Source organism: Pan paniscus, chromosome 16 (assembly GCF_029289425.2).
Source record: "Pan paniscus chromosome 16, NHGRI_mPanPan1-v2.0_pri, whole genome shotgun sequence".
Classification (NCBI taxonomy): domain Eukaryota; kingdom Metazoa; phylum Chordata; class Mammalia; order Primates; family Hominidae; genus Pan; species Pan paniscus.
In genome coordinates, this window is record NC_073265.2 from 67,477,647 (window position 1) to 67,500,383 (window position 22,737).

The following is a 22,737-nucleotide window of genomic DNA, read 5'->3' on the forward strand; positions in this document are numbered from 1 at the left end:
CCATATGTGGGGGACGTCACTGCTCACCTTGAGGGACTTAAGGGTTCCCAGTGGTGGGCATTCGAGAGGATACTGTCCACATCTGGGGCCAGCAAAGGACCCCTGTACCTCAACTGGAAAGCCAGAGGTTCACCTCAGCCTTGCGGTCATGAGGCAGCAGAGGGCCCCTACCCACTCCAACCCCCTAAAAAATGCAACCATCTCAGGCACACCTTAGGCCGCAGCCTGGCTGTGACCGAACAGACGGCGGCCACACCCCCGGGGAGAGGCCGGGTGGGGTCCGCAGGGTGCAGCTCTCTCAGTCCCACCCTTCGGCGCAGGGCTCCGGCCGACACAGTCCTCCAGGCCGCCTACTCTCCAGCCAGCCGGCTCCACGGACCCACGGAAGGGCAAGGGGGCGGCGTCGGGGCGGCGGGACAGTAGTCGGAGGGCGCCCTCCAGGCCCAAGCCGCCTTCTCCAGCCCCCGCCATGGCCCGGGGCGGCAGTCAGAGCTGGAGCTCCGGGGAATCAGACGGGCAGCCAAAGCAGCAGACGCCCGAGAAGCCCGGGTGAGCGGCTGGGCCGCGCCGGACGGGCGTCGGGGGTCTGGGCCGCGAACCCGCCGCGGCGCCGCCGGAACCTCCGCGAAGGTTCTAGGCCTTTGTGGCGTCACCGTCTCCTTGCGGAAGCTTCCGCCGGCGCCGAATAAAACCCGCCGCGGAGGAGCCGGTGGCTCTAGTGCGGTGGAGCCGGGCGTGGAAGTCGGTCGGGCGTGGAAGTCGGTCCGGCGCGGGGGGGACGGGCGGGAGCTACAAGCGGCGGCGGCGGCGGCGACCGTGACCGTGACGCGCGGGCGGGCGGCGGGGGCGCGGGCCGGGGGCGCGGGCCAGGGGCGCGGGCCAGGGTGCCGGCAGGGGCGTCCGGGGCGCTCTGACCGGCCTCGCCCGCCCGCCCGCAGAGACAAGATGGTGAAGGAGACCCAGTACTATGACATCCTGGGCGTGAAGCCCAGCGCGTCCCCGGAGGAGATCAAGAAGGCCTATCGGAAGCTGGCGCTCAAGTACCACCCGGACAAGAACCCGGATGAGGGCGAGAAGGTGCGGGGCGGCGCGGGGCGCGGGCCGGGCTCCCGAGGGGCCAAGGGTTATTAAGCCAGGAGCACTGAAGGCGACGGGAAACCTGAGCCGCGTTTGTTGGGGAGGCTGTCGCCAGGCGCCTCGGGGCCAGGCCGGGCAGAGGTGGCGGGAGACCCTGGGCGCCGTGCGGCGCGGTCGGTGGAGGGCGCTTCGCCCTCGGAGGAGGCATGTGGTGCGGCACTTCGGTCCCTCGCGAGTCCCTGCCGAGCCCATTCATTCCTCCATTCGCTCCACAAGTGTTTGGGTAGCCCCTGCCGTGCGGCCGGACTAGTTCTCATAGGGTGTGTTGGTTCCCTGTGGGAGAGGCGGCCTGGTAATCGGGAAACTGAGGCACACACAAACAGTTGTTTACTTGCTGGGAACGACTGGCTCATGTTCTCTGTTGATGCATAAACCCTAGGGATGAGTGTCTTTAATCTGAGCTGGTACCTTGGACAAACGCCGTGCCTCTCTTGAGAATGACTAGCTGGATTTGTTCTGTGCACCTACTGCCTACCTGATAAAAGCGTCAGATAGTGAATAATCCCATTTTCTTTATTAAACAGGGACACGGACATCTGCAACCTGACATCAGCTTGTACTCATATTCTGGGTTTTCGGTGACAAGTGACACACAGTTGATCATAAGTACCAATCATAGACTGAAAATGCTCTGCATTTTAGAGACAGAAGTTAAAAGCTTTTCCATCCTGTTTACAGAAAGTTTGCTTTTTATCTCTAAAGAGGCTCATGACCCACCTGAATAGGTGAATTGAAGGATGAGGCATTGCAAGGAAAGGCTGCTAACCCTCCCGTTCCTCCTTTCACTTCTTGCCATTTTCTTACAAAACTTTGGTTGTTCCGCATGGGTCTTGAGAGGTGGGGCCGTTATAGTAGCTGATAGCAGTGTCACCTGGGCCATGTTTGAAACCACACCAATCACCCATGTAGCATTTAAGACCTGTGGAAACGACGCTGGAATCAAAATACCTGTCTGTATTAGTTGTTCCAAGCTGGAGAAAGCTACTTCAGGACGGTTGGCTGAATGGCAACAGTGATGGAATATTTATATTTAGCCACATGTGCTGAATGTGGCTGTCACAAGTTTAAAATGCTTTCCTGTAAGACCATTTGTCTGTTACTCACTTGCGTTCTTTCTCATCTATATTTAGATGGCTTACTGTAGCTTTTAAAGGCACTGGCGTGTTACATGGTGCTGGTGATTCATCCGCCTGCTCCCTACATTCATTGTAGTCCGCTTCTGACAGTCTCCTTTAAGGAGAGCTTGTAGGCTTCTAATTTCACATTTCAGCAAGCTGGCTAAAGACATGTGGGAAAGCCTGACCCTGGTTTCAGGTCAAATCTCAGCACTCACAAGAGTAAGTTCATGCCTCTGTGTATACAGTTAGAGCTGAATATGCTTTTGTTCTGAAGCTTTTATTTTTAAAAAATTAGACTTGACCTGTACTACATATGTGTAGGTTTCACCCTGTCTATACCTGTCTGGGCAGGTTGTTTGGTTTGTTTTAAACTAATATTTATTCATAGCCAGGCACTGAGTTAGTGTCACATAAATGAGGCCCTTGGCAGTGAGGTCTGGCAGGCCCATCAGCTTGGAGGGAGGGGTTCTGTGATGTGCCCATTGCCAGGAATACTTTCCTTCCTCTACCTTCACGGAAGGGGGTAAAACTCTTTAGTTCTCAGCTAAAACATCTTCAAGGAGGCTGCCTCTGCCTCGCAGACTGAACCACAGGCCCAACGTGCATCCTACTTTAATGGTGATTACTTGTTTGATAACTGTATTACCTGCCATAATGTAAGCAGGGCAGTGACTGTGCCCCCATGGCCACTTATGGGGTGAGTATCTAGCTGTGCAGGGTAGGTGCTAAAATGTTTGTTAGCTGGCTGAGTAAATGCACTTTAAAAAATTGTGTGTAGGAGGAGAGGGCCCTATAAAGGCACAAATTGGAAGGGAAATTGCAGTGAAAGGGATATTGGGAGGAGAGTGGCAATTTAGATCGGAAATCAAAGAGGATGAGGAGACTGGGGACACAATTTATAGAAACGGCTGTAAAGTTCCCCAGAGAGAGCTCATTCATTCATTCATTCATTCATTCAACAAATACCTCCTCTTCTGGTCCCCACTGTGCTGGGTGCACTGTGCAGGCCTTTTGTGAGTGTGTATGTGAGTGTGTGTAGTTCTTTTCCACTTTAGCACAGGTAGAACCTTTAAATTTTTTTTCCTCCTAAGTTTGTCACTGTATTATTAACGTCTCTTCAAAAATAGACTACACCAGTTCTTTACCCCTTGCCGGGAAAACTGAGAAGGCCGTTGAGATGTTGGTCTTTGTTTTTTGCCCTGTTGTCCCCTGTTGCTAAGCATTGGGGCACCTTGTGTTTGTTGGGCACTCTGTATGGAGTCTGTACTTATCTGCGGGTGGTTTTTTGTTTTTTGTTTTTTTTTTGGCAAGATGCATGGGTGGTAGGTAGTGGGTCACCAAGATAATCCCTTTTAGGGGCAATGATGTGGGGTATATTCTTGGCTATTACCCTGTTGAGATGAGTTTGGTCTTTTGGTCAATTTCATTGTAACTTTTAGTTTGAATAATAGACTTTCAAGTTCAAAAATCAAAACATAGCAAACCATGCAGAAAATTTTAGAACACAGAGGGAAACCTACCAAGTACACATTATCCTAACCACTCTGTGCTTCTTTCCAAGCTTTCCCCAGTATGATCATACATGGCCATCCTGATACATAGGCATTTTGTTTTCTTGTTTCCACTTAATATTTTATTATAAGTACTTTTCCCAAGTTGTTACATAGTCTTCAAAGGCATTTTCCCCTCAGCTGTATAGTAATCCTGTTAAGGTTCTGTGGCAAATGATCATGGTCTGAAAGGCAAGCTCATCATAGCACTCGTCTCCCACTGGGAGAAGGGGGTCCGGGCCGGGAGCTGAATTAGACTTTGGAGTGCTGGGACCCTAGAGGATGGACTCCCTACTGGTAGTTGGAACTCCCATCCCATGTGAGATCTGGCCTCTGACTGAATGTCCCAAGCAACTGGGTACTCCTTTTCCATTCTTAGATCATTCTATTAAGTCTAAATGTCATGTGAGTATCCAGGGTATTTGGTGAGTGTTTCCAGTGGACGTTCCCATGAAGTTATTTACCTAGTCCTGACCTGCAGATAGACGCAGAAACTGTCTAGGGGCAGCCTGGCCTAGTTGCTTTCTGATCTGTACCAGGCACCCAATCCTTACACTGTACTTCATGTTTTCTGCTGAGGAAAGGGGTAGTAGTGAATGGTACTTACTTCTTCGCAGAAATGGTATGAGAATTAACATATCAAAAGATCTAGCTGCCTTATATATGATGCTGATGTCTTTTTAAGACTTTTCTAAATTGTACAGTTTTTTAGCTATTTATTAGCTATTATTATTGGTTACTTATTAGATTTCAATCAGGGATCTGTAGAACAAGGGAATTAATGCCTCAAATTCCCTTGTTCTCTCTCTCAAATTCCTTATTTCATGGCACTTTTTTTCCCTGAATATTTTGTGGAGCCAGCTGCATTATAGGATCTGTATATCTATATATCCATATATGTCTCTCCAACTAAACTGTAGCCTCTGGAGGACCAAGATCCTACCTCATTTATTTATTTCTGAGTTCCCAGAATCGAGCCATTCATCTAACAGGTATTTACCAAGTGCCTTCTACATGCCAGGCATGGTTCCAGGCTCAGTTAGACAGCAGTGGACAAAACCCCCCATCTTCATGGAGCTTATGTTGCAGTGGGGCCTACAGCATAAGCAGTAGATGATGCAGCTTGTTAGAAGGTGGTTCATGATATGGAGAAATATGCAGCAGGTGTAGGGGCTGGGAGGGTCTGAGGTGGGTTTGCAGTGTTAAAGCTGGATCACCGGGAGGCATCCCTGAGAAGGTGGTCTGTGAGCTAAGGCTGGAAAGAGATGAGTGGGGAGGCTGCACCAGGCCGAGGTGCCTCTGAGGCCCAGACTGCAGAGTTGAGGAACAGCAGGGAGCCTGCTGAAGCTGGCATAGAATTGGGGTGGGGACACACAGGAGGAGAGGAAAGTAGAGGTGCCAAGTTGGGCTTATAGATGAAAGTTAGGACTGGCTTTTACTCCCAGTGACGTGGGCCACCTTTAGAGGTTTGAGCAGAGGATCGACCCAATTAGTGGGCTCGAATGGAGAACACACTGAAAGCTGGGGTGAGGAGGGCACATGGAAGACCACGGAGGAGGCCACTGCAGTGGTCCAGGCCCGAGATGGTGCCTTCGGCCAGAGTGGATGTGGTGTGGTAAGAAGGAACAGATCTTGCATGTTTTAGCATTCTGATTTTATTTTAAAAATGTCCATATACCTGCAGAAAACATGAGTGGTACAACGAACACCTATGTATTCTTCACCTAGCTTTACCAGTTGTAAGTAAGTTGTCACATTTGTTTTATCTATTATTATTATTAATGTTGGCTAAAGATTTTGGGAGGAAGCTACCTGTAGCATAACCTTTCAGCCCTAAGTGCTGCATGTTTCTCTTAGGCACAAGGACATCCTTGTACATAACCATAGTAAAGTTACCAAATTCAAGAAGTTTAACATTGGGAACAAAGATTCACATTTCTCCCATTGTTCCAATAATGTCCTTTGTAGCCATTTTTTTTTTTTCCCAGTGCAGGATCTGATCCAGGATCACACATTGTATTCGTTTTTTTCTATCTTTTAATTTTAGAGTATCTCTCAATTTGGGTTTTCTGATTGTTTTCATGCAATTGGCTTCCAGTGGTAACTTTTTGGCAGGAATGCTACACATGGGATATTGTGTCTGTCTTAGGGTACTGGAGATGCAAATGTGAAGGTAGCGTCAGTGGGATTTGTTGACAGGTGAGATTGGCATTGCCAATAACTGTGATATGGGGAAGACTATGGGTGGGGCGGGGCTTATGGGGGAGGATCAGGAGTATAGGTTTGTATCCAATGTCTGGCATGTGGTTAGATGCTCACAGATACCTGTAGTTGAATTTCATTCTAGTAAACTAGTGCAATGATTCCCATGAGGAGGTGAGCCAGTGGTAACGCCCAGAGTCCTGGCTCTATCTGGTTAGAGGTTCACCCCTGGCACTGTCTCATGGTATCCTAGCTGGTCTCGACTTCCTGTCTGGTGCAGCCGGATTAGTGAGAAACTTTCCCTCTCTACTGCCTTCTCTCCCTTATTCTTGTCGTGTCCCTACCACCAGTCCCTTAATATGTTTGCCCTGTGTTTCCCACTTTACCAAAGGAGTAGGTAGACAGGCAAGTCAGATTCCAGGTAGAGGATGTATAGACTGGCTAGTTCAAGGGTTTGGGGGCAGAATACCTTTATTACTTTGTATGTTTATATGGCAGGTTTGCTTAACAAAACAACTGAAACTTCTCTAAAAATCTCTCTCTCTCTTTTAAAGTTTAAACTCATATCCCAGGCATATGAAGTGCTTTCAGATCCAAAGAAAAGGGATGTTTATGACCAAGGCGGAGAGCAGGCAATTAAAGAAGGAGGCTCAGGCAGCCCCAGCTTCTCTTCACCCATGGACATCTTTGACATGTTCTTTGGTGGTGGTGGACGGATGGCTAGAGAGAGAAGAGGTAAATGCTTTTAAAGAAACATAAATAAGTTGTATGGTTTCCACAATTATACGTGTTGTTGGAATCAGGATAGATCATGCTTTAAAAGGATATGATTGGGCCAGGCGCGGTGGTTCATGTCTGTAATTTCAGCACTTTGGGAGGCCAAGGTGGGAGAATTGTTTTAGGCCAGGATTTCAAGACCAACCGGGGCAACATAGTGATACTCCCCATCTCAAAAAAATAAAAATAAAAAACTTAGCCAGGCATGGTGACTCATGCCTGTAGTCTCTGCTACTTCTTGAGATGCTGAGGCTGGAGGAAAACTTGAGCCCAGGAAGTCGAGGCTGCAGTGAGCTCTCCAGCCTGCACGGCAGGGTGAGACCCTGTCTCAAAAAAACAAACAAACAAACAAACAAAAACCCCACAAGGTACAATTGCCATGTTTTGAGATCATTAACTTTAAAGAGTTTATCACTTGTCTAGTGCTCAGGCTACCTGGAAACTCTTGGTAAATTTAGTAATTATCTGACACCCTCCAATACCATATGAAGGAGCGAATGGAGTGGTGGATAGAAAAGAGGAAGGTGAAGTTCATCGTGCCTTCTTTTCCTCTGTTGTTGGGGTCAGGCACCAGAGTGTGCTGAGGGATGTAAATGACGCCTCCTGTAGTTGTCAGTGATCCTTTACCGAGAGTGTTCCTCTCTCCTCTTGCCCACCCTCCCTTTGTGGCCCTCCATGTTCCCTGACCTGGGCGTGGGCTGCAGGCTCTCTAATTTTAGGTGGGTACTCTTGCCATGTTCAGTATGGCCTCATCTCCCAGCCTGCTCAGGGGATTTTCTAGGCAACAAAATTCATCTCTTATGTTTTGAAATCTTTGTAAATGACCTGCCTTTCTTTTCAGAATGCATTATGAGTAGTAGCAACTTCATCCCCAGGAGGTGAATGAGGAACTTCTTAGCCCTTAGCTCAATGGCCCCAGGCCACTGTTTTGACTTTCGGGATTTGTTCTTCCTAATTTTTCTGCATCTCACTTCTGCCAGGCTACGGGCTGTCACCTCTGTCGTTAGTAGTTGCTAATGTTAGTAGTTGCTAATAGACTAGTTCCCATTCCCCCTGTTTAGTTTACTGTTGTCAGGCTGCTTTGGATCTTGAAACCAGAAAGATAACCAAGCGTATTACAATTCTGGATAAAGTCAGAAGAAATGAGCTCTGCCTTGGGGTTTAAGAAGTGTGGCTTTAGTCAATGAGAGGCCCCTAGATAAATGAAGCTGCACTTGTTATCACATTGTAATTGACTTTGAGCTTGAAAAAGCTTGGGTGTCAATTCTGTGAACATAGAGTGCTGAAAATCACAAAGTGTTTATTAGGGAAAAATCCTTCCCCTGTCCTTTGAGCATATCGCCTGCTCCTATAATTGATGGTGTGGACGTGATAAAACCTTGGGTACTTTGGGAGGCTGAGGTGGGTGGATCACGAGGTCAGGAGATCGAGACCATCCTGGCTAACATGGTGAAACCCCGTCTCTACTAAAAAATACAAAAAATTAGCTGGGCGCGGTGGCGAGCGCCTGTAGTCCCAGCTACTCGGGAGGCTGAGGCAGGAGAATGGCGTGAACCCAGGAGGCGGAGCTTGCAGTGAGCCAAGATCGCACCACTGCACTCCAGCCTGGGCGACAGAACGAGACTCTGTCTCAAAAAAAAAAAAAAAACAAAAAACCTTGGGTATTCTCTTGTCCAGCTCCCTCACTGTCTTGAGATGAAAAAGTTCATGCCCTTAATTAAGTCATCTCTCAAAGTTGGCAGCCAGTAAACCAGGACAGCTCATCTCAGTGACTGCAGGAGCTCCACGGGCAGCAGGGAGGGTCTTGATGCTGTCAGTCTTGACAGGCTGGCAGGTGCTGGAGCACACCCCCACCCTGTGGACCGAACACCCACTGTCCTGAGTGCAGAAGCAAGATTTTGGCAGAGGAAAGAATTCCCATTTGGCCACCGGTTACAGAAGGGCTCAGAAAGTAAAGTGCTTTATGCCCAAGGAAGAGTTTCAGTGAAAGATCCAGAGACTTTGGCTGTCAAACATTTATGTATAGAAAGGACTCCTTTCATGGGGAAACTTAACCAATTTTGTGGGTTAATACTGCCTTTGGTTTCTCAATTAGTGCTCTCCTTGTCCTCAGATTTGTTCTCAGAAAATAAAGGTGGAAAGTCTTTTTGTTGGCCTCTGTAAATGATTGAATAATTAGCTCATAGCTAGAGAGGGTATTAGCTCTTGTTATTGGCTGAGGGCCAGAAGGATGGGCTGGGGTAATAGAAGCATTGCTTCCTGCAGGGAAGGGAGCACATGACCCAGCCACAGTCTTGAGTCTCTGGAGACTTCATACAACTAAGGGTCATATGGGTGGTATTTAATACAATGGTATATTTCATTCAACGCCACTAATTTTTTTTCTCCCTTGCTAAGGCAAGAATGTTGTACACCAGTTATCTGTAACTCTTGAAGATTTATATAATGGAGTCACGAAGAAATTGGCCCTCCAGAAAAATGTAATTTGTGAGAAATGTGAAGGTAAAAATTAATTTTTGACTGAACCGCACAGTTCTGATCCCTTAGATTCGGAAACAATGCTTGTTTTATAGTTCAGGGAAAATAAGTTATCTTTTTTCAAATGCAGGGGTCAAGCAGAGATTACAAACAGGTGGCCTGAGGGCCACACCTCTTTGCCTGAATGAATGTTTTCTTTGGGCTGCACCTGTATTTGACATGTTGACAATTTTTTTTTTATGTTTTTGTATTTTTTATTTTTATTATACTCTAAGTTTTAGGGTGCATGTGCACAACGTGCAGGTTTGTTACATATGTATACAGACAATTGTTTTTAAAAATTAAAAATCAGACACTTGACCTCATCTAGGGGTTGGCAGACTTTTTCTGTAAAGAGCCAGATTTTAGGCTTTCCAGGCCATGGAGTCTTTTGTAGCTAGTTCACTCTGCCGTCATAGTACATAAATGAATGGACATGCCTATGTTCCAGTAAAGCTTTATTTACAAAACCAAGCAGTCTGGTCATGGTTTCTTGACCCCTGACTTAAATGTATATATAATTATTGTAATTTTTTAAAAACCTGAGTTTTCAAGAAAAGCCATGTCTGGTGACCCCAGCCTCACATTGTCCCACAGAGAGAATTGGCTGAGCTGGGTAGCTGCCACTATTGACAGAGCTTGTGTTGTCTAGATCTCCACAGCCCCAGCCTCCTCATTCATCTGTGGGCCTATGCGAGTTCCACCTGGGGTGGAAGAAAACACATTTGATGAAGCTAAAGTAATAAATTTGGATTGGTGCAGCCAAAATCACAAACGTTTGAGGTCAGATGTTAACATCTGGATGTTGTCTGCTTGGCTGGACTCCTCCAGACTCTTCTGCATTGTTTTTTACGATTGTAAATAGAATTCTACGCCCATTGTCCAATGTGAGGGTTCCCTACCCTTCTGCCATGGCGCCCAGCAGGGACACTGGTAAGGGAAGAGCATGGCCCTCATTCCTGCCTCCCCTGACCCTGCAGGTGTTGGTGGGAAGAAGGGATCGGTGGAGAAGTGCCCGCTGTGCAAGGGGCGGGGGATGCAGATTCACATCCAGCAGATCGGGCCGGGCATGGTACAGCAGATCCAGACCGTGTGCATTGAGTGCAAGGGCCAGGGTGAGCGCATCAACCCCAAGGACCGCTGCGAGAGCTGCAGCGGTGCCAAGGTGATCCGTGAGAAGAAGATTATCGAGGTACATGTTGAAAAAGGTGAGGCTGCGCAGAGCTGGTGCTCCACACGGGCTGGAAATGCTGTCTGGGTGCTAATCGTGGGATACACAGACTAGATGTCAGGGAAGTGAGCTGTATCACAACATGTATTGGGTGTGCCATGAATTCCTCTTGTTTCCCGGTCACCTTCTCTTCACCCTTCCTGGCCTTATTTCCATTCCATGTCACCTGCCAAAGTGTTCTTGCTGAGGTTTGCTTCCTTGAGATCACAGACAGCCTCTTTATGAGGTTTTCTAATGCTCTGAAAGTCTTACCTGGCCTTGGTTTGGGTTAGTTGCCATCTCCTGACATTCTCAAGCCATTCCTCTAGAATCTTTCGGAGTGTCTTCCTGGTCGCTTCTGATGCTCATTGGCCATAAGGGCTTGTGTAAGTGTTTGTGGCTGCATGTTCCCTTTCTCCACATTTCCCCATCTGCTGCATCAGATTCCCCCAAATACAGCACCTTCTCCTGCTATTCATTTTGCCTGATGCCATCATTTTAAGGCCTTTTTCCATTTTAGCTGTCCTCCAAGTATTCCCTGATGATTCTGTGGCTTTCCAATCCAGTAAATATATCCTAGATCAGAGATGAAACCAAAAGTAAAAGAATCAACAGCCAAACCGACACAGGTGTTATTAAAGGACTTACTGTTTAAACATGCCTAAACCCTGTGCCTTGAGTGTGCAAGCTGACTTATTAGAAAAGGACAGGGCTGGCTGACCTGTCCCTATCAGTCCCAAGTCATGCACCCTGTGCCCTGGGAGGTGGGCGGTGACCCTATGCTGGTGGTGTGGCATCACAGGCCCGGGGCAGGGAGTGCTGTGTAAACCTGGGATGTAGAGCCGCATTCCCCCTCTCCCTGTGCATGCTGGGCTTGGCCCCACATTATGCCAAGGGAAGCGGGACCTCTTTTGTCATTGGCCATCCTAACCACCCCTCCCTGCCTTGTGCCTGCATGAGGTTGGGAGACTTGATGAATAAAGAATCACTGAAGGACTCTGTTCCTTCTTCAGAAGCTTTAAGGAAGCATGGTTTGTATGAGAAATGGCTAATCAGAAAGGGATGATGTTTCATAGGTATGAAAGATGGGCAAAAGATACTATTTCATGGAGAAGGAGATCAGGAGCCTGAGCTGGAGCCTGGTGATGTCATAATTGTGCTTGATCAGAAGGATCATAGTGTCTTTCAGAGACGAGGCCATGACTTGATCATGAAAATGAAAATTCAGCTTTCTGAAGCTCTTTGTGGCTTCAAGAAGACGATAAAAACATTGGACAATCGAATTCTTGTTATTACATCCAAAGCAGGTAATGTTTCAAATGTGTGTTTCCATTGATGTTCTGTATGTTTGGCATAATAATTCTGGCAAGTTAGCCTGATTTTTTATTGCTACATAATATTTTACATATTGATGGGGTGCATGTGATACTTTGTCCCTTGCATAAAATGGGTAATGATCAAGCCACGTGTTTAGGGCATCTGTCGCCTTGAGTATTTATTTCTTTGTGTTGGAAATAGTTCGCCTGATTTCACATTTAAGGTCAAATTCTGTTACACAAATTAGTATGACATGATTTTCTCTAAATTTAAAACTATCCCTAATAACTCTGGATAATTTATAAAGTTCTTTTATATTCTCCTAGAAAAAATATTCAGTTGGGGGGAAAGTCTCAAATAAGAATCTTGGGGCTCTGAATTTTAGATGAATTCTGGCAATTAAACTTAAGTTTTTAAAAATTTATTTTTGTATAAGAAAACAGCTTAATAGGTGGTGATTTTCTATCAAGTGGTGATTTGTGCTGATTCGTCCACATGTTCTTGTAGCCTCTGTTGTTCATTACATGAGTTACATTTTAAAATAGAATTTTCCTGTAAGAAAGACTTTGCCTATCAGTTTATCCTTGGAGGTTTCCACAGGAATTGCTGGTCTGCACACACCCATGGGAGCCAGAGGGAGATGCCTGTAGGCCGAAAGGGTTCCTGAGGCCTGAGCTCAGCCCCCAATCCCCCTGTAGACACCAGGGCACTCATCTCCCAGGAGGGTTGGTGTGTTCACTGTAGTTGAGGGTTTGTGTGGGCACCAGGGCACCTACCTAGAAGGGGCTGAGAAGGGAGAGGCCAGGCCAGGGACCTTGACTTGAAGCTGCTTCTGAATAGCACTAAGGTCAGCTGTGCATAGCAAAGAATGTCTGGATGGGTGTGGTGGCGGCTACGTCACCGAAGCAGCCTGGGCCCCAGCACCAGCCATTTGTAGTGTTGCTGTAGTCCCCTCACTGGCCGTGGGGCTGGGATTACCTTTTCCTATGGCCATTTGAGGTTTGGTGCAAAAGGGGTAGGTTCAGGGCAGGCAGGGAGGTAACCACCAATAAGCCTGCCCCCAGGGCAGTGGCAGCTGGAGATAAGACTCAAGTCTGGTGGGGTGACTGAGGCCTGGACTTCTGTTCCCTCCGTGTCCCTCTCCCCCTTCCCCTCCTTGTCTGCTTTTCTCTTCCCAGCCTTGTGCTCTTTTTCTCTTTCCTCTCTTGGATTCTTTCAGGTTCCTCCTTTCCCGGGGATAGTAGGAAGCAGAATTATATATCCAAGCCTTGATCGGTTTGTGGAGTTTTAAAATAAACTTATTTGGAAACAATTTCAAGCTTATAAGAAGTTGTAAATATAAAAATAGTCCGAGGCCCATCCATATATGATTTGTCTGATGTTAACATTTTACCCCATTTGGTTTGTCATTTGCTCTGTGTCTGTTTTTATTTATTTTTAAAATTTGTTCATTTATTTTTTGAGACAGGGGTCTCGCTCTGTCGCCCATGCTGGAGTGCAGTGGCATGATCTCAGCTCGCTGTAACCTCCACCTCAGCCTCCCGAGTAGCTGGGACAGCCACATGCCACCACGCCCATCTAATGTTTGTATTTTTTGTAGAGACGGGGTTTCGCCATGTTGCCCAGACTTGTGTGTGTTTTTATACATATAATTAATTAAGGATTGGGGGAAGCACTGCAGTATAATGCAAAATTTGCATGAAAATTTAAAATAAAACACCTTCCCTTAGGCTTCCACAGACCTCCCAAGGCACCCATTTCCTCCCTCAAGGAGGATTTTGAGGATCACAGTTTACACGAAGCTCCAGACCACTGGTTGTGAGCTCAACACTCTGGCATTGTGTCCAAGATGCCCTTACGTGGTCACAGCCCAGATCCTAGCCCTCCTGAGCCGGGGCTGGGAAGCATCTGTGTGTAACTTCTTTGGGAAAGCCTGTCCTGTCCAGGGGTGGACTATTTGAGGTCCTGGGCCCCACCAAGAGCCAGCGTTCCTTGCTGTCTCAGCTGACCCCAGCCTAGGGAACCGGGAGCCAAATGGAGTGAGGGTGGTGGAGAAAGAGCCCCAGAGGGAAGGAAGTGGCAAATCCCAAGAAATCCATTTCCTTCTTTATTATAAGGAAGGGTGGAGCATCCAGGAAACCTGCCGTTGGAGAGTTCTTTGGGGATTTGTCCTTTTTGTTTTGTTTTTGTTTTCACTTTGTTCTCTTTTGCACCCTCTCCTTTTTTCTTCACCCCTCTTTTGTGTTGGCTTATTTCTTGTTACTCCATTTTCTCTTCTCCCTCTTCTTCCTCTCTTCTGCTGTTGAAATGCCTTCTTCCCCAGAGCCTTTTAGCCTGTTATGAGCATTGCTGAGGATTGGATTAATTAAAAAAGTGATTTTGGAGCCACACAAGGGTGTGATGGCCCTGCCTGTAGGCAGGTATTTATCTGCCGGGAGAGCCTAACTCGTGGTCTTCTTCTCTTACCTGTAGTTTTCCATGCTTGGTCAGTTTCCCAGCTCCCAGCAAGCTAGAAGCAGAAGCATGGGGAGTAGGGCTTGAGAGCAGCAAGAAGCGACACCTGATAGGAATGGGGAGACAGAAAAACCAGTCATATGTAACTTAACGAAGGGGATATGTTCTGAGAAATGCATTGTTTGGCGATGTCGTTGTGGTGTGAACACCATAGAATGTACTCACACAGACCTAGATAGCATAGCCTGCTACACCCTAGGCTGTGTGGCATAGCCTGTTGCTCCTGGGCTAAAACCTGCACAGCAGGTTGCTGTACTGAATACTGTGGGCAGTTGTAATACGATGCTGCGTATGTGAGTATCTGAACATAGGAAAGGTGCAGTAAAAGTTTGGTGTAATCTTTGCAACCATCTTCATAAATGTTGTTGACTGAAAGGTCACTATGCTGTGCATGACTGTATTTCTTTTTTTTTTTTGAGACGGAGTCTCGCTCTGTCGCCCAGGCTGGAGTGCAATGGCGCGATCTTGGCTCACTGTACACTCCGCTTCCCGGGTTCACGCCATTCTCCTGCCTCAGCCTCCCAAGTAGCTGGGATTACAGGCACACACCACCATTCCTGGCTAGTTTTTCTTTTTTTTTTTTTCTTTTTTTTTTTTTTAGTAGAGACGGGGTTTCACTATGTTGGTCAACCTGGTCTCGAACTCCTGACCTCGTGATCCGCCCGCCTCGGCCTCCCAAAGTGCTGGGATTACAGGCGTGAGCCACCATGCCTGGCCATGACTGTATTTCAAAAAAAAGAATAAACAGGAACACAAAAAGCCAGTAGCCTGGAGCAGTTTAGCTAAGGGGTTGCTGTCCTGCACAGTCAGTAGGCTCTGAAGGCCATGTCTGAACCACAGCCCTGCCAGCAAATGAATCTCAAGGATAGTCATTGGCTTACTTTATTTTTAAAACCTCCTCTTTAAAGATTTCCTCTTGAAGAGACAGCTCACTTTCTAGATAGTCCCGTATGGAAGTGGACTGCTGAAGAAATTAGTGTTTCCATTCCCCTCCACCGTCTCCCCCATTTTTTCCGAACATTTCTTTCTGTCTTTGTCCATTTTCATCGCTGAGCTGAAGAGCATGCTTTATCAGAAACCCTTTTGTCCCTTTCCTTTTCCATGCTTAGAGGGAAGTTTCTGACTTGGGAGAACGCCTTAGAGTTCTTGGGGTCTGAACTCCTCTGATGCCTTCCAAAGTCACGTAGCTGTAAGACCCAGCGGGTGCCAGCCGGGAGGGTGACTCCAGCTCAGCAGCGTGTATGGAAGTGCATTGTGACCATGAAGGAGACTGCCAGTGGCCAAGCCACCTAGTGAGCTCCCTACCAAGGAACCTGGGTGTCACCTGCAGGTGGCCAAGAGCCAGTTTTTATGCCAGGCAGGGGACTGGTTGGACTCTATTGAGGCTTCTTCCTGTCTGTGGGGAGCACTCCTGTCCCCCTCGTGGTAGGGATACCTGTCACCCCACAAAGAGGCAGGGTGACGGGTGTTGGCCCCATTTTAGGCAGACTTGGGTGTCATGACTTCTAGTTCACTTGTTTTAAACCTACCTGTGATGGCAGCTGCACCATGCTGCCCTCTTAACACACTGCTGGAGCCCAGAGCACGGGCCAGAGTCCCAGCCTGAGCCCCTTCCCCAGGCAGTACCTGACAAGGATACCTGGGATTGGGGCCAGCTTTCCAGTCAGATGCCACACTTCCTTTGCCCACTGCCACGGGGCGCTAGGGCCTGCCTCAGGCTCTCCCGTGAGGGAGAAGGACCTCTGCAGGCCCCTCTGCCTTCCTGCTTCCTAATTGACCCTTTCTCTGGCAGGTGAGGTGATAAAGCACGGGGACCTGAGATGCGTGCGTGATGAAGGAATGCCCATCTACAAAGCACCCCTGGAAAAAGGGATTCTGATCATACAGTTTTTAGTAAGTTCACTATGTTTCATTGTCATGGACATACTATTAAATGCCTTAATTGGAAGGGGAAAAAACAGCCACCTTTCTTTCCCACCTCACCCTTTACAGGTAATCTTTCCTGAAAAACACTGGCTTTCTCTGGAAAAGCTTCCTCAGCTGGAAGCTTTACTCCCTCCTCGACAGAAAGTGAGGATTACAGATGACATGGATCAGGTGGAGCTGAAGGAGTTTTGTCCCAATGAGCAGAACTGGCGTCAGCACAGGGAGGCCTACGAGGAGGACGAAGACGGGCCCCGGGCTGGAGTGCAGTGCCAGACGGCATGACGTGGTGCGGGGCGGCGTGGCCCCACCGGACTAGCACATGATGAATGTAAAGTTGGCACAATGAAAATGACATCGCTTTAATGGCCTCGTGTTTGGGATGTCCTGTGTATGTGTTCAGCATTCTTAATTGCTGAGTGTCTTTTTGGCTTTTCTTTTGGTTGTAACTTAAGTTGTAGCTTAATTTATATTTAAATGTTTTAAGTATAAATCACCTCTAGTCTGCATATGGAATCTGTTCATTTCTATTTTCAGGACATACTTTTGAGATGTCAGTGATTGCACCAACACTTTGTGCTTCTAGTGGCTTTGCCATAATTCAGTGTCACCAATAAAGCACAGCCCAGTTAGCAGCTTAGCCCCCTAGCAAACCCCAAGGCACAAAGTGGGCATCCTGACTCATCTCTAGGTCTGTGGTTTCTCCCCCCTTCCCTTGGCAGAGTTATTGAGGGCATGATCTCAGGGCTGCTAAGATAACATTTCTGAGGATTCTAGATGATCCTCTTAAAGAATAAAAGCACATCTGTGGATCGGACATGGCTGCATGTGCCTGCTTAACAGGGCCAACTTAGTTCCTACTGTTCTGTGCCCTTCAGTGGATGGAATGTGAGTGTCTGATCATCTCTCTTGGAAGTTTTCTGAACCTTCCAAGCTCTGTGGTGAGGACAAACCAGTGTTTGAATCATATGCTGATAACTGTTTGCCTGTGACCCTCACACCTTGTTCTTCAGGGTTTTAATGATTTTCTGTTGACAACTTTTGCAATGCTTTCCCACCAAAGTGCTTACTTGTAAAGAAAACTAAATCCTTCTGTGTCCCCGGCAGCCTCAGTGCAGCGACAGAAGCCAAGGGAGAATGCTGCTGGTGTGGCCCATGGCACAGCCAGCTTCTCTGACCAGTAATCCGGGGTGACTTGAGGGTCTGCAAAGGCATAGAACTCCCCAGTGTTTTCCACCTCATTCTCCCAGATTGAGCTCCCTTTCAAAGGATCGTTCCTCTCACTGCACAGCCATATTACAAAGGGCTTCCTGCTCAAGTGATGTTTTGGTAAGAATTTCTCTGAGTTCCACTGTGGATTACAATTTGTATGGACTACTACTGTAAATTATAGCTTGTTTGGAGGGATATTAGTCATTATTTTATTCCTGACAGGTAGACTACAATTCGAACTTAGGGTTACCTCAGTCTTTAGCCATTACTGCTTATTTCTTTTCTCCAAGTCACAAAAAACTTGTAAGCTGCTGGGTTAAAGCAGAGGCCACCTGTCAGATCTACCCTACCCTTATTTGGTTACATGGCACCTTAGAGTTTCACTCAGACCAGGGATCTTCCTTAGGAGGGTCAAAGGGCAGATCAGACCATGCAGGTAAGGTGAACCAGCTGCACGGACCAGGTTCCCGCAAAACATTGCCAGCTAGTGAGGCATAATTTGCTCAAAGTATAGAAACAGCCCACCTGTGCCCACTTTGACCATTGGTCAGGATAGATATAAAATCACTTCTTCCAACGAAGCCTATGTGAAAATCTATAAATGGACCACAACTCTGGGGTGTCGTTTTTGTGCTGTGACTTCCTAATTATTGCTAAAGAACTACTGTTTAGTTGGTAATGGAGTAAAATTACATTCAGCTCCTTCTTGTCATGTAAGAGGAATTTGGAGGGTGTTGCTTAAAATTTTATTCCACCTGTACATTTGTCACTTTAAAATTAAAATTGAGCTGGTATGAGAGACAAGTGGCTTTGCTTTTTCATTTTTTTGAGAGCTCAAATAAACAGTGTTAGGTGCCTGCCAGCTTGCCTCTCATTGGTTGATATAATGGAATGAAGTTTCCACCCTCATGGAGCTTTATTTTGGGGGTGGGGGTGAATGCAAACAAAAAGTGGTAACTGCTATGAAGAACAAGAGGAATGGGAATGAGTAGAAGGGAATGGGAAGAAGGCCTCTACCAGGAGCTGGCATCTGGGCAGAATCCTGGATGCAGTTGGGGAGCAGATGTCCGAAGGTCTGGAGGGAAAACATTCCAGGCAGAGGAATGGCAAGGATGATGTGGTTACAGGAGGGTGAGCAAGGCAAGCAGGAGGGAGAAGTGGGGGGCTATGATAAAGAGTGTGAGCTTTATTCTGAGGGCAGTGAGTGGTTTGGGGAAAAGCACATGACCTGACTCATAAGCATATGAAGTTATGATCAATAAAAAGCAACACGCTTCCAAGTGTTTAGCTACTTACATCTTTCTCATTACCATGAGTCTCAAGGGGGCTGATGAAGAGGAAACTCTGAGGTACAGATACTCTGAAATAACTAAGGCAGGGCTACAGTTGTACAGCATGAGGCACAGGCTTGAGCCTAGGCATTGTTAAGGCAGCAAGAATAGCAGCCTGCCTTCCAACACCCACCTAGCGAGTTAGAGACCTCTCTGAAATTAATAAGGGGAAGGAGGGCTTGGCAGGGGACATCTTTAATACATCAAGTAGAAGGATGCCCAGATAGACAGGAGTACATAATGTTCCTATGCAGTCAAATATACTCTTTCCTTCAGGACTCCATTCTAAAATAGATTAGCTTCTTTATCACAGCTCCGGGGAGCTCGCTGCTGTATCTCACTGCATGAGTCAACTCCCTGGAAGAGTCAGCCTGTATTTCTAAGCTGGAAAGTTAAAGAAGTACCTGGATCTCTTGATGGCTAAGGCAAAGATTTGCTCTTAATGCCAATCCCTCTCACTGTTTCACTGGTAATAGGGTAACTGAAAAAAGAAGCATGTTCAAGGACACCAGTGTTTGCATTAAGAAAGCTTTATGTTAAAGTACGAACAGCATTTCCAATAAAACATGAAAAGATTCATATTGTATCTACAACATTTAAGTCTTTGCTACAATAAATGCTATATTTCTTTTAAACAAGCCTAAAAAGGTAAGGAATGTCATGATCAATCCGTACATTCTCTTTGCAGCATAAGCCTGGAGACTTTGATGTTTAAATTGGACAATCATAGATGTGAATTTCCTGGTCATCTCCAACAGACACAATTTTTGAACCATTTCCATTGTATTTTACTCCCCAGACCTGTAAATTTAAAAAAAAAAAAGTTCTACAAATGCCTTTATTCTTTATAATATTTATGAAATGAACATCCTTATTTTCTCGTTATTCTGAATCTACCAAAACTGAGATGAGGATGTTCTTGTACTTTCTAAATCAGGGAGAATGGAGGCTTTAACCAAGCACCTTCCATTATTGCTATTTAATTAGCATTCCTGCCCCTTCCCATACTCCAAAAAAAAAAAAAAAAATCATTTTTAAATACAGTACTAATCAAGACTATCTACAACCCTTTCAAAGAGTCAGAATCCTGAGGTGTAACCTAATGCCAGGAAGATGGAAGCCGTAAGAGACCAACATTTATGCTTCCAGGAAGAAAGAGCCCCACAACTACCCCGAGGTCACTGCCTATAGGGAAAATCACAAACTGCGCTCCTCAGCTGACCCCTTGCGTCCGCCCCCCCCAGTCAGTAATTCTCACTCTGTTATTAGTGGCCTATGGAGCCTGCCTGTCCCCAGGAGCTAGACAACATGATATTGTGGACCATAGATTTTTATTTGCTATGTGTTAAATTAACTGATTCACACCTCCTTCCCAGACAGAATTGATGTGGTTGGAGTTTCTCTAATCAGAAATAACTTCCTGATTATTAGGAGGTGATTCTGGGTGGTAAGCCTGTCACCCTACTCTGATTTTAGTGTTGGGATTGGGCTGCATGATGGCCTTTCACTCCAACCTCTGAAACAGCACCGCAATGATCCCTACATACAAGGAAACACAGCTAGCCAGGACTTACTCCCTGAGTAAGATGCTTAAATCCAGAAGTGGAATATCAAGATACAACCCCCTCAATTTTGTTGGGACAATTTAAGTTGAAAAATAAAAAAGCATGAACAATGTTAGTTAACTTTAAGTTCCACTTCATAGAGGAGAAATCTATAGGACCATCTAAAAATATTTAAAATATATTAAAAGCCAATATTATATTGCCATGGACATTTTATTTTTTATGCTTAGTTCCCCAAGACCTTACAGTGTGGTTAGGACCAGCAGCCTTGGCCTCACCTGGAAGCCTGTTAGAAATGCAGAATCCCAGGCCCTATGCCAGACCCAGTGAAGCAGCATCTGCATTTTCACCAGGTTCCCAGGGGATACAAGCACACATGAAAGACTCAGCAGTATTGCACTAGAACACCTTTGCTATTTCACATATTCACCTTGGCAAAGATAAAGATGCTTGTGAGAACAGTTTCCTTTTAAAGACTGAAAAGTTATCAATAACACTAAAGCCAAAAAACTTGTATGAATTTCCAGCTTCTACTATATTAAAAAAAAAAAAATCACATCTCTTCTTTGGACAGTTCCAAAAATGACAAGCGATGACTGTGTTTAAGCAATGGAATCTCCTGAAGAGGAAGGTCCTTGGTGAGCCTGCCATGGCCCAGCAGCCCCCAGGAGAGGGCCCCAGACACCAGCTGCAGCAATTTCCAAAGACGGCATTTAAAGGCTGTGGGGCTAACACCATGTTTTCCAGCCTATGTGGGGATATGCCTCGTGAGTTGCTAGGCTGACGGCACATCCCAGCCTCTGCACCGCAGACTGTGCACAGGAACTCTGGCTACATGGATGACTGAGCAGATAGAGCAGCTCAGGCCCAGGCATCTACTGGTATCCACAGCTCAAGCAACAAGGTCAGGAAAAGAAAACCTCTTTGGTACAATGGTCAAACAACCCCGACTATCTAAAGATGAAATAATAATGCCATACCTGATCCTGGTGATCAAAGAAGGTGTGAACACAAGTCCTCGTTCCAACATCCCAAACTTTTACACTTTTGTCAGACGAACTATTTTAAAAAGTGAACATTAGTGTCGGTTTGAAGTTGGAAGGACTTCGACCGAAAATCCTTTGATGACTTACATTCTTCTAACTTCAGACCCCCCAACCCCATGCCTCGGTACAGGAAATGGCCAGGTATCAGCATCACTGGGTGGCTTTCTCTCCTCACAAGGTAGCCATTTTCCTGAAATTGTGATCTGCCTGGCCCTCATATTAATTGTTCTCCAGGAGTCTCAGACACAGCTACCTATTTCCAGATGGGAGGGAGGCCTGTTAAAGCTTCAAAACCAAGGCTCGCAGGAGGCCTCTAAAGCACTGTGCAATGCCTTCAAGTTGTCCATCTCCTGCTTTCCAACTGTCTTGGCCATCCCAGGCCTGACCAACACTGGGATCTATAAACAACATTTTACAAACATTTACATATTTTAAGTTACCATTGGAACACAAGTCTACCTTAGAGTCACTCTGGTAGAAGCCTCAATTTATAATGAAAAAACTAAGAGTTTAACTGTTTAAAAGGATTACTTGTTGACTTTTGTTCCAGCTAAGGTCAACTAACATCACTAAATAAAAATTTTAAGAACTGCAGAAAAGAAAGGCTAACTGAATAAAAAAGGGTCAAACATCTTTAAATGTTAAGGCAATCTATACAAGAAGACTGCTCTCATCTCCCCAGCATTTTAGAAACTGCTAAGAATCATTAAGTACCTGGAAACAAAGTGAGTGTCATCAGGACAGAATGCAACGTTCAGCACCCAGGAGGCATGGCCGCTCAGCGTGCCAGCCAAATTGGCATGTTGTCTGAAATGGGAAAGTTTCAAACAAAATTGAGATGTTAATTTCTACAGTATAATCACTGAAGTGGAAAGTATATTATTTACTCTGCCAATAAGCTGGACCAAATCTGCTATCCTTATAATGACCATGAATACTATATCAAAAATTCCTCTTTCAATGAAGTAGCTTCATGCATTAGAGACAAATTTTAATAGTAGCATTAACCCATAATGTGTTGACGCCACCAAGAGCCAAGAATAAAATCCTTCACAAGCAAAGAGCTGAAGCTCAAAATGAACAAAGAACCACACTACAGAGGCTTCGCAAGCCAACCCCTAAGATGAGGAAATTGAGAACCAACGGGGCAAGGAAGCCATCTGAGGAGAAGGGCAGGTTCACACTCCTGCCTGCACCAGCAGCCTTTCCGTATGGGGCCAGGGCTCCCAGTCCAAGGAAAGTGTCAAGATGTATTCATTATGACAGATGCAGCTTGGAGAGACCAGTTTAAACCTAATCAAGAACAAGACAGGTCTAA

At 46.3% G+C, this 22,737-nt stretch overlaps 2 protein-coding genes across 10 annotated transcripts in view; one reads left to right on the forward strand and one right to left on the reverse strand.

Moving 5' to 3' along the window:
• On the forward strand, window positions 1-18,281 carry DNAJA4 (DnaJ heat shock protein family (Hsp40) member A4). Of its 6 annotated transcripts, none has more exons than XM_034939232.3 (8): window positions 1-549; window positions 939-1,077; window positions 6,562-6,742; window positions 9,182-9,286; window positions 10,282-10,509; window positions 11,588-11,818; window positions 16,135-16,235; window positions 16,335-18,281. In XM_034939232.3, the coding sequence occupies exons 1-8, from the start codon at window positions 470-472 to the stop codon at window positions 16,548-16,550; spliced, it is 1,281 nt and encodes a 426-aa protein (XP_034795123.1). In that variant the 5' UTR covers window positions 1-469; the 3' UTR covers window positions 16,551-18,281. The 6 variants fall into 6 exon arrangements, with proteins under 6 accessions (XP_034795123.1, XP_034795124.1, XP_054954970.1 ...); XM_034939233.2 differs by lacking the exon at window positions 1-549 and adding an exon at window positions 610-758; XM_055098995.1 differs by lacking the exon at window positions 1-549 and adding an exon at window positions 643-741.
• SKIC8 (SKI8 subunit of superkiller complex) overlaps window positions 9,745-22,737 on the reverse strand; it is a 26,147-nt gene continuing 13,154 nt past the window's right edge. For 2 of the 4 annotated variants that reach the window (XM_003813807.5, XM_008966418.5), the window contains exons 9-11: window positions 22,134-22,226; window positions 21,354-21,432; window positions 19,323-19,609 (exon numbers count right to left, since the gene is read on the reverse strand). In XM_003813807.5, the coding sequence (XP_003813855.1) occupies window positions 19,520-19,609; window positions 21,354-21,432; window positions 22,134-22,226 (262 nt within the window). In that variant the 3' untranslated portion in view covers window positions 19,323-19,519. Of the gene's footprint in view, window positions 11,088-13,548; window positions 14,178-14,294; window positions 14,389-19,322; window positions 19,610-21,353; window positions 21,433-22,133; window positions 22,227-22,737 lie in introns of those variants that run through there. The other 2 variants (XM_034939237.3, XM_034939238.3) reach the window with 2 other exon arrangements.

Coding starts and splice junctions, on each gene's coding strand:
- DNAJA4 (XM_034939232.3), top strand. CDS start 470: ATGGCCCGGGGCGGCAGTCAGAGCTGGAGCTCCGGGGAATCAGACGGG. Junction 1,078..6,561: donor ACCCGGATGAGGGCGAGAAG/GTGCGGGGCGGC, acceptor TCTCTTTTAAAG/TTTAAACTCATATCCCAGGC. Junction 11,819..16,134: donor TGTTATTACATCCAAAGCAG/GTAATGTTTCAA, acceptor TTTCTCTGGCAG/GTGAGGTGATAAAGCACGGG.